Source organism: Seriola lalandi, unplaced genomic scaffold (genome assembly GCF_002814215.2).
Source record: "Seriola lalandi dorsalis isolate HSWRI2012SDOR001 ecotype SW California unplaced genomic scaffold, Sedor1 jcf7180002054519, whole genome shotgun sequence".
NCBI classification, from domain to species: domain Eukaryota; kingdom Metazoa; phylum Chordata; class Actinopteri; order Carangiformes; family Carangidae; genus Seriola; species Seriola lalandi.
This window is the reverse complement of record NW_019525072.1, coordinates 2,708,558-2,721,223: the sequence shown is the minus strand read 5'-3', so window position 1 is coordinate 2,721,223 and position 12,666 is coordinate 2,708,558. Positions and strand designations below refer to the sequence as shown.

Below are 12,666 nucleotides of genomic sequence, written 5' to 3'. Positions count from 1 at the left end.
ATCCACACCAACCTGACCTCACTTGACTGGCAGAGCCAAACTTACTCAGTCCTTCATTCAAACTCAATCTGCTTTCAGCCCCTCTCAAAGCCTGTTTTATGGGCAAAGGCCTTGTCAACAGCTTTAAACCCCATATTCTCTCACTCAGGCTACAATCGACCAAGTGTTGCAGGATTATGGGCTCTTCATCTTGTCATTATGCTGAGTGTCTTAGAAAAGCTCTTATCTGCAGTAGATGATGTGGCTGTGCATCTACTCTCTGCGCTTGATGTTTCAGTCACGGGGTATGACTTCACTCTGGCCGTGTATTTATGATCATTTTACAGATTTCAGTATAATTAGGCTTATTGTCACTTATGTTTCATGGGCTCTTTTATTTCATTTAAATGTAATTCATCCTGATTTTTCCTAGAGTATATCACTGGAATTGTTTTTATCTGCTGTATCACACAATCCAAATAATATATTGCCATCCAGTTTGAAACTTGAGTTTTGAAAAGTGCTCTGTAGAGCTCTATAACATTATTATTATTGTATAATTATTGTATAATCCAATATTATAATATATAATAGTATCACACTATTTTTCTATTCTTTCGGTTCTTATACAGAGTTAATCTTATAATCTGGATACACTTTGCTGGTACTTATTTATTTTAGTTAAGTGTCATTTTCAATAATGGATTTCAAGTAAATTATGTTGCCATTTTGCTACTTTTATTTTTGAAAGGTCTGAATCCTTCCTTCCACCACAGAATGTGACAAAATATGAAAGAATCAGTTCTATAAAATGATGCCTGTTTGAGTTAAAGCAAAGTAACTTGAATTAAATTCATTGCTTTCTCTCTATTGAATATAGTATAGTTCCTAAACATGTTCTGATTGATCCCATGAAGTTTATTTGTCACGGAAGGGTTTAAGTTACTTTTATGTTTCATACATGACTGTGAATCTACTGTTAGTTGTAGTCAGTAAAAACGATCATCACCTCCATGATGAATAGAGTATGAATTATTGATGCTCAGCTGAAATCAAGTCATGGTGATCGTGGTGTGGTCGTCCATTTAACTCCTATTACTCCACTGTTTGAAACACGAGCTGCCATTGAAGCCTTAATGTGTGAAAAGCCACCTGTAATGACTGTGTCAAATACAATCTGTATTCTCCACTGGTGAGTGCGACCCCATTGTGACCGTCAGAGGAGTCCCCGGGGAGTGTGTGAAAAGTGTGTCTACCCCATGAATGTGTGAAGTGTGTGTGTGTGTGTGTGTGTGTGTGAGGAGCCAGCAGCAGGCAGAAGGCCAGGGGCTGTTGTCTGACACTGATTTGTAAAGGGAGACAATACGGCTCATTGACCTGCCCGGCTCCACTGTCTGTTGCACATACCTCGCCCAGCCCTCCTCGGTGGCTCCTCTGCTCTTTAAACACGAGCAGCAGATTGCCACAGGCGCAGGGAGGGGAGGCCGACGGGACACAGGTTGCTTTGACAATGAGAGTCCTCCGAGAAGAGAGAGAGAGAGAGAGAGAGAGAGAGAGAGAGGGAGAGAGAGAGGAGGCTCGGGGCCAAAACTTTGATGAGCACATTTAAAAAGAGAAAAGAAAATAATAATAAAAAAAAACTCACTTTAGCTACGTTTTCTTCTCTCTCTGACTGACTGTTATGTGAAATATAAGATTAAAGCTGCAACATTCACTGTTTTCACCCAAATGTTCCTCCAGTCAGACTCAAACAGTTCTATCACAATAAAATCTGTTTGCATCCTTCATCCCAAGTGGGTTGATGACAAACTAAAGAGTGTGGCTGCAAATAAGGATCATTTTCTTTATCAATCAACTTTCAAATCACTTTCTTGATTAGTTTATTCATTGGTTTATTTATATTTACGATCTCTGCATCCAGCACTTTCTCCTTGTGTTGTTTGGTTTATGCAAAGTCAGAAAAAATTGAAATAATTCTAATAATTGTTGCTTGAAAATTTGTTTTAAGAGTTAATCAATGATAAGAATTGAATTATTCTTCTTAACAAATTTGATTTTTAAGTTTAATTGTGGTAATTTGGCCTGAAAAGGTCAAATTATCAGTTTTATATATATATATATATATATATATACAGTATATACATGTATAGGATTTAGGGATTTAGCATGTATCCTGTGTTTGGCATGTTTCCTGTGCTCCTCACGTTGTAAACAAACACCCTCATCCTTTTGTCATCCCATTCCCATTGTCAGAGTCTGGAGGTGACCTTTTCTCTCCTCTCACCCCTCGCAGCCTTTTCTTTTCCTCCCTTCTCTCTTTCACTGTCGAAGACAAGCTGTTGCTCTGTCCCTGCGGGCCACTCCCTCTCTTGTCTGCTCCTCTTTCCTCCTCCCCTGCCTCCCTCTCTCCCCTTGCTCTCCTTCGTTCTCCCTCTCCCCACCTGTTGGAGCGATTGTTGCACACACTGTATTGTTGTCTTCTTATTATTTTATGTCACTCACGAGGGTCCCCACCCCCTTTCTACGGCTTTTTTTCCTTCCCCTCTCAGCCGCTCCCTCTCCCTCTCTCACCCTGCTGGGTATAAAACTCAGTGGAGGCAGCTGAGGGGTGATACTCAGTGGAGCACCACAGGAAGACAAAGTTTCAACAAGGACAAGAGAGGATCTGCTTCTGTCCACCTGCACAGCTCCTCAAGTGACAGAAGGACGGTAGCTGCTGTGTTTCTTTCCCACTTGGACATAAACAGTTTAATTTTACCCATCAGGCTGTGCAGATGGACAGAGGCATGTCTGTTTCTCTGTGGTGCGAGGAGGTGGAGGACGACCGGAGTCAGGGTCAGAACGATGCTCCAGCGCAGGGCCACATCAGGGGCTCGTCTCAGCTGCGAGCCGCCTGGGACCCCACTGTGTCGGGGCATCGTGTCATCCAGAGGCTGCTTCACGTGGAGGAGAGGTACATGCCCTCCATGCTCTACATCACCCTCATCCAGCGGGATCCAGAGCGCAGGGAGGAGCTCGTCAAATGGGCCCTGGAGGTATGAAACTCTCTCACGCTCTAGTTTCCTAATTCTCCTCATGATGCTGGATGAGTCGTGTCATCGTGGCAGCTGTGAAACCAGAGTCCTCTGTCTTTTCTCTCCAGGTGTGCTGTGAATGCGGCTGTGACGAGACAGTGTTTCCTCTGTCTGTCTCTCTGATGGACAGGTTCCTGTCTGCCTCTCTGTCTATACCTGTTTCACCGTACTGCCTGGCCGCCAGCTGCATCCTCATCGCCTCCAAACTCACAGAGTGTGACAATGTCACTGCTGACACTCTCTGTGCAGCAGCTGAGTACAGCTTCCAGTCTTCCAACCTGCGGGTGAGTCCATCACTTATTAGTCATTTTAGAGACTTCAATCAATACAATCAAGGCTGTAGTGATGGATAAGGAACAACAACGATACACTTAAATACTGTAACTCTGGCCACATTTAGTTAAAACAAAGTAAGTGGAGTTTTTGGGGGTCATTTCCAGCTGTGGGCCCCAAATATTATCACCAACAATAATCACACTGCAGTAACACTGTGTTGAGTGTTACATGACTGGACAGTCATAGAAACTATGCTGCAAACTGGGGAACTCAAACTCAGATGCCCATCACTGGTTACCAGAGCCCAAAATGATGCACATGGACAATGCAATTAGAGCTGCATCCAACAATTATAATCATGATCAATTCATCTTCTGATCATTTTTTAGATTAATCTCTTGATGGGTTTGCATCATTGTTTGTTTCAGTCAGAAGACTATCCCTGAACTGAAATGCAGCCTTTAAGACCAAGAGAGGACATTTAATCTCATAATATTCTGACAAAGAATAACTATTCTTATAATATCATACAACTCCACCCTTCCTAACTCTTACACGCACCTCTTCCCTCCATCAGGAAATGGAGCGTGTCATCCTCGCCACCCTCCGATGGGACACTGCAGCAGTGACCCCTCAGGACTTCCTCCCACATTTTCTTGCCTCCGTGGAGCAGACAGGAGAGGAAGATGGTGGTGAGTCTGAGGAGGAGCGGCTGTCCACCCTGCGGCGGCACAGCGACACTCTGGCTGCCATGTGCGCCTGTGACTCCCGGTTTCTGGGAGCACCACCGTCACTTGTTGCTGCAGCATCACTGAACTGTGCACTGCGTGGTCTGGGCAACAAGGGGCCCTATCAGCTGGCTCTTATGAGTGAAGCACTGGCAGAGCTGTGCCAGAGTGACCTGGTGAGTGTATTCAGAGGGGAGTCTGAGGCTGATTTGGAATGGGAGTTGCAAGAATAAAGTAAAACACAAGTTTTGAGGGACCTGTGTGTTTCATATTCATGCCAAATGCAGGAAGAGATTTGCATCTACTACAAAATCCACTCATTTTCTCTGTCTTGCTTCCCCAGGCAGTGCTGCAGTGCTACAGCGAGATGATTGAATACACCCTCCGCCAGCGGCTGAGGAGTGGGCTCCAGCAGGGCCCCATGGAGAAAGATGAGGAGGTGGAGAATGAAAGGGCCGGGACCCCCACTGACATGAGAGAGATTGATTTCTAAACACTGTGTTGCATAGAAAGTGTAAATCAATCAAAACCCCTCAAGTTCATCAGTCAAACTGATATAAATTGAAAAGGACCTCAACATGCTGTGACATGGTTTTATATATTTTGAAATTATTAATTATTATTGAGTGATTGCTAATTTATTTTTTACTTTATTTATTTCTGAGCAATTTTGCAACTATGTTGTGTTTTCCATGTGCCATATTTTATTATCTATTTCTATTAATTTTATTGTAGGACTAGACGTTATTTTGATGCATAATATTTATACTTTTAATTTATTATCACGTGCAATTGTTGACTCTTTTGATGTTAATTTATTTCAATATGCCATGACTTTGTGTTTTTAAGTACTGAATTAAATATACAGCAAATATATTTTTCAAACAATTAAAAAGTTTTGTACATAGTTTATTGTCATCTGTTATTTACAAATGGTACAATGATGCCTTCACGTGTTATTCATAGGTACGTACTTCAGAGCTCTTTAGGTTTGTTGCAATCTATGTTTGCAATTCATCTGCCTGTAGTGTATAACCATGGATGATACATCCATGTGTACAATATAAAAAATCCCTCCTGGAGATTCACACAAGAGGAGATTTTGATGGCTGCTTTTACTTAACTATATATTTTTATAATCACTGTTTTGAGAATATTTTTGCATTAACAACACAAGACACCAAAAAAAACTGGCCAAAAAAATATTTGATATTGAAATAACTTAATAATTTTCAATTTTTTTCATCATGAGCGGACATTACTTTCACTGTCACAGCTCAAAATGCGATGTTAATCCTAATATCTTTATTCATGAAGAATACAATAATGTTTTTATTATTTCGGACGTCCCTGAATGCTGCATGGTGTCCTGCTTCATGACGTCATTTTTCACCGACAGAGCGTACAGGTCGTGCTTTGAGCATTGGATCAGAAATTAAAAACACATCTGCGGTAAGCGATGATCTACTTAAAGGCGTTTTTCTGTTAAGGGAAATGTAAATTATGGGTTTCATACCAGCAGTTTAAATGGAGAATTCACAAAAAATCGTAAGATATAAACGGGACAGCGCAGGAAGAATTGTGCCAGATTCTTTTTTTCCCCCATAGCTTGCGGCTGCTGTAAGGGAAAATTAGCACCTGTGATATTACCTGTAAAATTGCGTTTAAAGAAGTAATAGTGTTTAGAATCTTGTAAAAATCAAACGTCAATGATCACATACCAAACATTTAATCTCACGGGTGAGTACAGCCACAGAAACATCAGATTTTGTCTTGAATCCCAATCTCTCGAACCCCTTATCCGCATCCGGTTGTCCTTCCTTAAGCTAGTTAGCCAACTAGCTACAAACACGAACGTTGCTATAAAAACGAGAGTCCCATTGAAACGGTGTTTTATATTTAATGAACTAACACTTCTGGCGTCCTTCACTGAATTTATAATTTTATTTCAACGCGCAAAAGACGTTTCCCTGCTCAAAGGTGATCCTTGCGCCAAATTCCATTTGTAGAATCTAATGTTATCAATGCTTAATATCGGTGAATAAACACACGTCCAGAAAGTTTTAATCTTTAGATGAATGACAAATCTCTTAAGTCCCCTGGTAAATTCGGCATATAATGTTCACACCAGCCACCAGCCATTCACGCTAAATTTCATTGGCTCAAACTGAGATCCTGTTATCTGTGGGTACGTTTACACCCACTAGGTACACAGAGTTATACAGGTTATGATTGGGGATTTGTGTGGTATTCATATTCATGCCAAGGTATGCTTTGGACCTGTGACTGTAGATAAATATGATGATGAATAATATTTAAGTGAAAGTCTGGCACTGTTGATATGGAGGATACATTGACCATCTATTGTTACTGTTACTGGTGAAAACATGTAAACATCCAATTCAGCAGAGTTCAAATGCAGCATTGTTCAGGCAAAGATAAATTGATGCTCACACATCCTTAACTTCTCTGTTACAAGCCTGTAGGGTCTGAAGACAATGACCACAAACCTAGATAGAGGTATAGTCGGATTTCCCTGTTTTTAAGGCCAAGCTAATTAAAAAATGGTACTTTAATAAGATAAAATAGAATAAAACAGATTGAGATTCAATGAAAATATAAAAAGCTGAATAAGATTAACGTGAGCATGTGTAGTCTTTGAATAGGCATGATGGATATGTGTAATAAAGATTTCACTAAAAAGAAATTGGGGAGAGTAGAAGATGAACCGGATTATTTTTGAATGAGGTTTGGCTCACGACACATTCCAGTAAATACTGGTGTCATCCGCTATGTGGGAGATCTGACGCTCTACCAGCCCTTCATCTTGGCTAGTTTTTTTTTTTTTTTTCCCCTCACCTCTGCCTTCGTTGTTTATTTTGCAGGAGGATGAAACTGAAACCTGGCTGGCTGTTGCTTCTCTCCATCTCTGCTGGGGTTTGGTCAGTACCCATTGATCGCAATGGAGGCAACCAAGAAGCTAAAGAGGAAGTACCGGAGGAGAATGCGGTAACGTTCTCTACAACCTCTTGGTTTTTTTTGTTTTCTTTTCCAGTTTGACATAATGAGGTTTAGCTGAGATTCATTTTGGTGTGAGTAACGTGTCCTTTACAACACACTGTTGCAGGACACTGGCTTGTACTACGACAGGTATCTCAGAGAGGTGATCGAGGTTTTGGAGACAGACCCTCACTTCAGAGAGAAACTGCAGACAGCAAACACGGAGGACATTAAGGTGAGCATCCATCTCTTGCTGTTTCTCTCTTAATTCTCACCCACTAAGCTTCTTTCTTTACCTTTTACAGGTACCAAGAGCATCTGACATTTGATTTGTTCTCCTCACCTGGGTGTATTGTGTTCTCCGTCAGAACGGTCGTCTCAGTAAAGAGCTGGACCTGGTCAGTCACCACGTCCGGACTCGCTTGGATGAGCTGAAGCGGCAGGAGGTTTCTCGTCTCAGGATGCTGCTGAAGGCCAAACTGGACAGCACCAACACACAGAGTGAGTGGACTCGTTTTCGAAGAGAGTGTGTGTTCAGATCGGATCAGATTTACATGTAATTAATGATCCCTGGATAAAAATTGTGTCGCTTTTGTAAAGTATTATTTTTTTATTAGCAGCTTAATCTTTTATACTACTATATTATATATATATATATATATATATATATATATATATATGTATATATAGTGCTCATTTTAGATTATGCAAGTGGGGAAAACAATCAAATACTTACTTTTTTCTTTAAAAGCTATGAAAATGGTGGCATCATGTTTATAAAATACAGTATGGGCAAATCTTGTAGCTGTTCCTTGTTTTTGCTGAATTCACTCAGTCAGTGAAAACAAACAGATGAACAGTGTTGTCATTTTCAGTTCATTTGGATTCTGTTCGTAATTTTTATGAGCAGAGCAGATGGAAGAAGCAAATGTAAAGATGAATGTCCAGAGAGTTAAGATATTAATCGTTAGCTGAGATGAGCTCAGCCTTCATACAGAGGTGTTTTCAAGTGTATGTACAGAACATAAAGGAAGTCATATCTAGCCTGTGGTTGGTAATTCATGTATCTTCTGTGCAGGCCTGCAGATGGACCACGCCTCCCTGCTGAAGCAGTTTGAACATCTGGATCCACACAATCAAAACACATTTGAGGCCAAGGACCTCGAACTGCTGATCTCGACAGTAAGATCCTCCAGCGGCGGAGTTTTGTTGTCTCCACGAGTGAAGAGCTGATTGATCGTTTATATGTTTTGATCAGATTTCAATGGAACATGATTAAGTGATTATCGTCACCACAGTCCAGCAGAATCATATTTATACTGATCAGACTCCAGGGTGTGAAAACACAATGGCAGATCTGTTACTGCGGTCTTGCTTTGTATTAAATCTGACCCCACTTGGCCTCAAAGAATTCAAAGATGATTTTTTTTTTTTTTTAGGCCACGAAGGACCTGGAGAACTATGACGCCGAGAGACACGAGGAGTTCAAGCGCTACGAGATGCTGAAGGAGCACGAGAGGCGGGAGTACCTGAAGAGCCTGGACCAGGAGAAGAGGGAGAGAGAGGAGAAGAGAATGCAGGAGCTGAAGGAGAAACACCGCCAGCACCCCAAAGTCAATGCTCCGGTGGGCGACACATGCATCCGTGTTTATCATCAGTGGAAACGAGTGGAAGTGAATCATCCTTTCTTACGTGTTCTTCCCTTTTTTTCTGCTTCGCTTTGTCGCGTTCAGGGCAGCGTCGCTCAGCTGCGGGAAGTTTGGGAGGAGACGGACGGACTGGATCCACAAGAGTTCAACCCTAAAACCTTCTTCAAACTGCATGGTGAGTAACAGCACTTCCTGTTTAACCCCTGTGTACTGATGAGTACAGTTATCACAACTTCTCTGTCCTGTTTAGATACAAATGAAGATGGTGTTTTAGATGAGCAGGAACTGGAGGCTCTCTTCACTAAGGAGGTAAAAAAAACAACCTGCAGCACATCACGGCCGACCCTTAAAATCCCATGACACAGCATCAGAAGTGGATGATCATCAATTTAAAAATACAGCTGTTTGTGTTCAGCTCACCTTCAGAAAATGAAAGTGGTTTACACAGCGTCCCCACGGCAACTAAAATCTGTTCGTTTCCCTCCTGCAGCTGGAGAAGGTCTACGACCCAAAAAATGAGGAAGATGATATGATGGAGATGGAGGAAGAAAGACTGAGAATGAGGGAGCACATCATGAAGAATGTGAGTCTTAGTTATTTACTTTCATCTCCCGCAGTCTTCACCTTGATTTCTCTGCCCGGCTTTGACCGATGTTTCCGTGTCTGAAGGTGGATACAAACAAGGACCGGCTCGTCAGCCTGGAGGAGTTCCTCAAGTCCACCGAGAAGAAGGAGTTCAGTAATCCCAAAGAGTGGGAGGTAAAGAGCCCAGAGGTGGCCTCACAGGTGGGGAAGTGGGTGGGTGGTCAGGCAGTGCTGTGCTGTACTCATGCACTTGGAGCCGCTCCCATGAGTGGCTGCTGTGAAAAGCATCGGTGTAGTGCTTTGTTCACTCTTTACTGCTTGGCGGTGCACAGCAGGACCGGATTGAAGACTGGTTCATACTAACGTGTAGTCAAAGTTATTATCAGCTTCAGAGAGGCGTTTAAGTGTGAAAATCGTGGCGAGGACACTGAATATTTGTAACTTGTAACTTCTCCTGGTAAAGAATAGATTATAAATGCCATATGAAGTACGTGGCATGCCTAGGTTTGCGTTCAGATATTTAGAGTGTACAGTATTACAGCTGTAAAGTGGACAGTACAAAGAAAGGAAAACTGCAAAATGTCAATATCAAATACTTAAAGAAAGATAAGTCATAGATTATTATAATATGTACAATTAGATATTTAAATATAACAAGAAATAACTGCAGATAAGGGATCTTGCACAGATCATTTGTGGTTTATTTCTTCTAAATATGTCGTACTTTTTACTCAACTATATGTATTAGCTTTGAAAACTTAGAGTTGCTTGTAATTTTTAGGATATATATTTTATATGAAAAAAAACATTAATTTATCAATCATGATATATAGATTTAACTACCCAGCAGCGTGTAGAATAGTTCAAGTTAGCTCCACCTGGACCGACTGCAACAGTAAAATACGGCATATAATGGCGTAACATCTTTCATATTGCTAATACTTGTGTACTTTTCTTTAAGGGATATTTTCAATGCAGTACTTTAACCTTTAATGGAGTATTTTTTTTATACTGCAGTACTTTTACTTAAAGAAAGGATCTGAATACGTCTTCCACCACTGACGGTGTGTGATATGCAGTTGCAAACATTTCGCTCCAGACTAAATCTTGAAGTCGTTCTGCAGCTGCTTCATAAAAATTTCAACTCCAAGCAATCGCTGCTGTTTCTCTACACTGCAGCTGAATTACTTTCTATTTGAAATAGTGAGGGAAAATATCTTTAATATCATCCAATATACAAAATACACCATGACATCTGATGTCACACCCTAATAAATGTAATAAACATGGTAACTTTCACACATCAGTGTTCACTCACAATGCAGAACCATTTTAACAGTGGCGTCATGTGTTTCTCTTCCCTCCCTCCAGACTCTGGACGCCAAGCCGGTGTACACAGAGGAGGAGCTCCAGCGATTCGAGGTGGAGCTAAGGGACAAAGAGGAGGAGCTGAAGAGGAGGGCGGAGACTCTGCGTCAGGAGCAGGAGCTGCTGAAGGAGCGAGGCAAAGCTCTGGAGGCCCAGAAGAGAGAGTACCAGCAGGTAGCTGTTGCACTACATCTCATACCGACCCTGATCCCTTGATCCCTTGACATAGGTGGAATCATACGGGGTCAGAATTCAATTGCATAAAGTCAACAACCAAGGGTTTTTAATTTCAGGCAGTATTAGAGATGTCCCAGAGACAGAAGGAGCAGCAGGCAGCAGACGGGCAGCCTCCTCCTGCAGGTCCTAACGGAGAACTACAGTTTCAACCAGAGACACATAAACCTGAAGACAAAGGTAAACAAACTGAGATGTGAAATATGTGTTATTGTTGGCATGGGTTTGTGTTGTAATAGTTTCCAGTGAAGTGAACATTCCTCTTATTTCTCACAGAGGCAAAAGCCCCAGCTGATCACGAAGCCGAAGCCCAGAATAATCTGCCTGCTGAGCCTCCGCAGAATCTGCCTTTACACACTTAGTGCACCACACTCGGATAGCCTTAACACACACACACACACACACACACACACACACACACACGTGCACAGGCGCACACTCTGATTTGCACTGACACAGAAATCCAGATGGGTTCTAACAAACTGAATTATGTGAACTGGATGTATAAACTCAGACTGGACTGGGCTCGTGAATCTTAAACATATTGTTCTGTGTGTTCATTTCTGTGGTCTACATTAGATTAAAGAGCTGACATCTTGTATTTTCAGAAATCCTCCCATCACAGTGAAGTTTTCATTCATGCAGGGCGCTCGGTGTAAAATCGTCAACAACTTCAAATAAAGTTCATTTAAAACCTCTGAACCAGACTCAGATTACTGTCCCTCCTGTTTCCCATATTACACGTTTATTAAAGCAACGTCTTCCTGGAGAACATCTCACAAGCTGTTAATATAAACTATACAAAAAATAATCTTTAAGCTTTTTTTCTTAAGGTTAGAAAAATACATTTTGTATCTGGTGTGTTTGCAGTAAAGATCCAGTTTTTACACAGGGACTTTTGCAACCATGTTCAAGACATTGAATTATTATGCATTTAAAGGTGTAATGTGTAAAATCTGGCCAGAATTTAACTTTAAAATGTTAAAAAAAAATGAACTAACTAAGGAGTATTAGGGCCATGGATGAGAAAAAAAAATGAGAGGAGGAAGATTGTTTTTTCATCATGCACTTTGAGAAAAAAAGTCGAAATTTTGAGAGTAAAGTCAAACTGAGTCAGAAGAGGAAGATTGTGCTCCTGAGCTCCACGACTTCAGGATCAAATAACTTGATCAGTTGTCTTATTGTGTCTTGTAGTACAACATATCCCCTCTGAGTTGCACGCAGGTGTAACCAACGGTATCTTTGCGTTTGTCCATTACCCGCTATTTCAGTTTGCACGACCGGCGGCCACCTCAGACGCAGTTTTCGGCACAATCTCTTCAAAGTCCTAATGCTGACAGCTACACTGTGTTTATGAGCCAAAAGAGAAAGAATTTCTTTGTTGGGACCTGGAAAACTCGTGTTGTAGTGTTACAGAATTCATTCAATTCAGAATCCATTACAGAATGGCTTGTGGTTCTTGAATCTGGCTGTTCAGATAGAGGTGTGAAGTCTTAAGTAGACTGTTCAACAACCTGGGAAACTGTAGGTTACTTCACATGCATGTGCCTTTGATACACAGCAGATAATAGCCAAAATAAATGAGCAATCTAGAATCTAATGTTGGTACCAACACGTAACGTCACAATTTCAAACGCTCTCACTGCAACGTGCATATGTATGTACATGCGTGAGTACATGCGACTCTAGACTCTCAATGTTGTTTTCTCTCTTTTCGTCATTTATGTAAATATATACAGTATATACTGTGTGTGTATATATATATATATATAT

The 12,666-nt window shown here is 41.2% G+C and overlaps 2 protein-coding genes across 3 annotated transcripts; both read left to right on the top strand.

Annotated features, from left to right (window-relative positions):
* Window positions 1-2,688: 2,688 nt before the first annotated feature.
* On the top strand, window positions 2,689-4,595 carry ccndx (cyclin Dx). Its single transcript, XM_023413847.2, has 4 exons — window positions 2,689-3,014; window positions 3,122-3,337; window positions 3,907-4,233; window positions 4,401-4,595. Exons 1-4 carry the CDS (start codon window positions 2,754-2,756, stop codon window positions 4,548-4,550), a joined length of 954 nt encoding a protein of 317 aa, XP_023269615.1. The 5' UTR covers window positions 2,689-2,753; the 3' UTR covers window positions 4,551-4,595.
* An 826-nt stretch (window positions 4,596-5,421) lies between these two features.
* nucb1 (nucleobindin 1) lies at window positions 5,422-11,595 on the top strand. 2 transcript variants are annotated; one of them, XM_023413840.2, is made up of 13 exons: window positions 5,422-5,509; window positions 6,943-7,066; window positions 7,185-7,292; window positions 7,426-7,558; window positions 8,136-8,239; window positions 8,497-8,682; window positions 8,791-8,881; window positions 8,957-9,015; window positions 9,197-9,289; window positions 9,376-9,465; window positions 10,663-10,833; window positions 10,953-11,073; window positions 11,502-11,595. In XM_023413840.2, the coding sequence occupies exons 2-13, from the start codon at window positions 6,947-6,949 to the stop codon at window positions 11,519-11,521; spliced, it is 1,296 nt and encodes a 431-aa protein (XP_023269608.1). In that variant the 5' UTR covers window positions 5,422-5,509; window positions 6,943-6,946; the 3' UTR covers window positions 11,522-11,595. The 2 variants fall into 2 exon arrangements, with proteins under 2 accessions (XP_023269608.1, XP_023269607.1); XM_023413839.2 differs by having other exon boundaries at window positions 11,170-11,595.
* The last annotated feature ends 1,071 nt before the right edge of the window (window positions 11,596-12,666 follow it).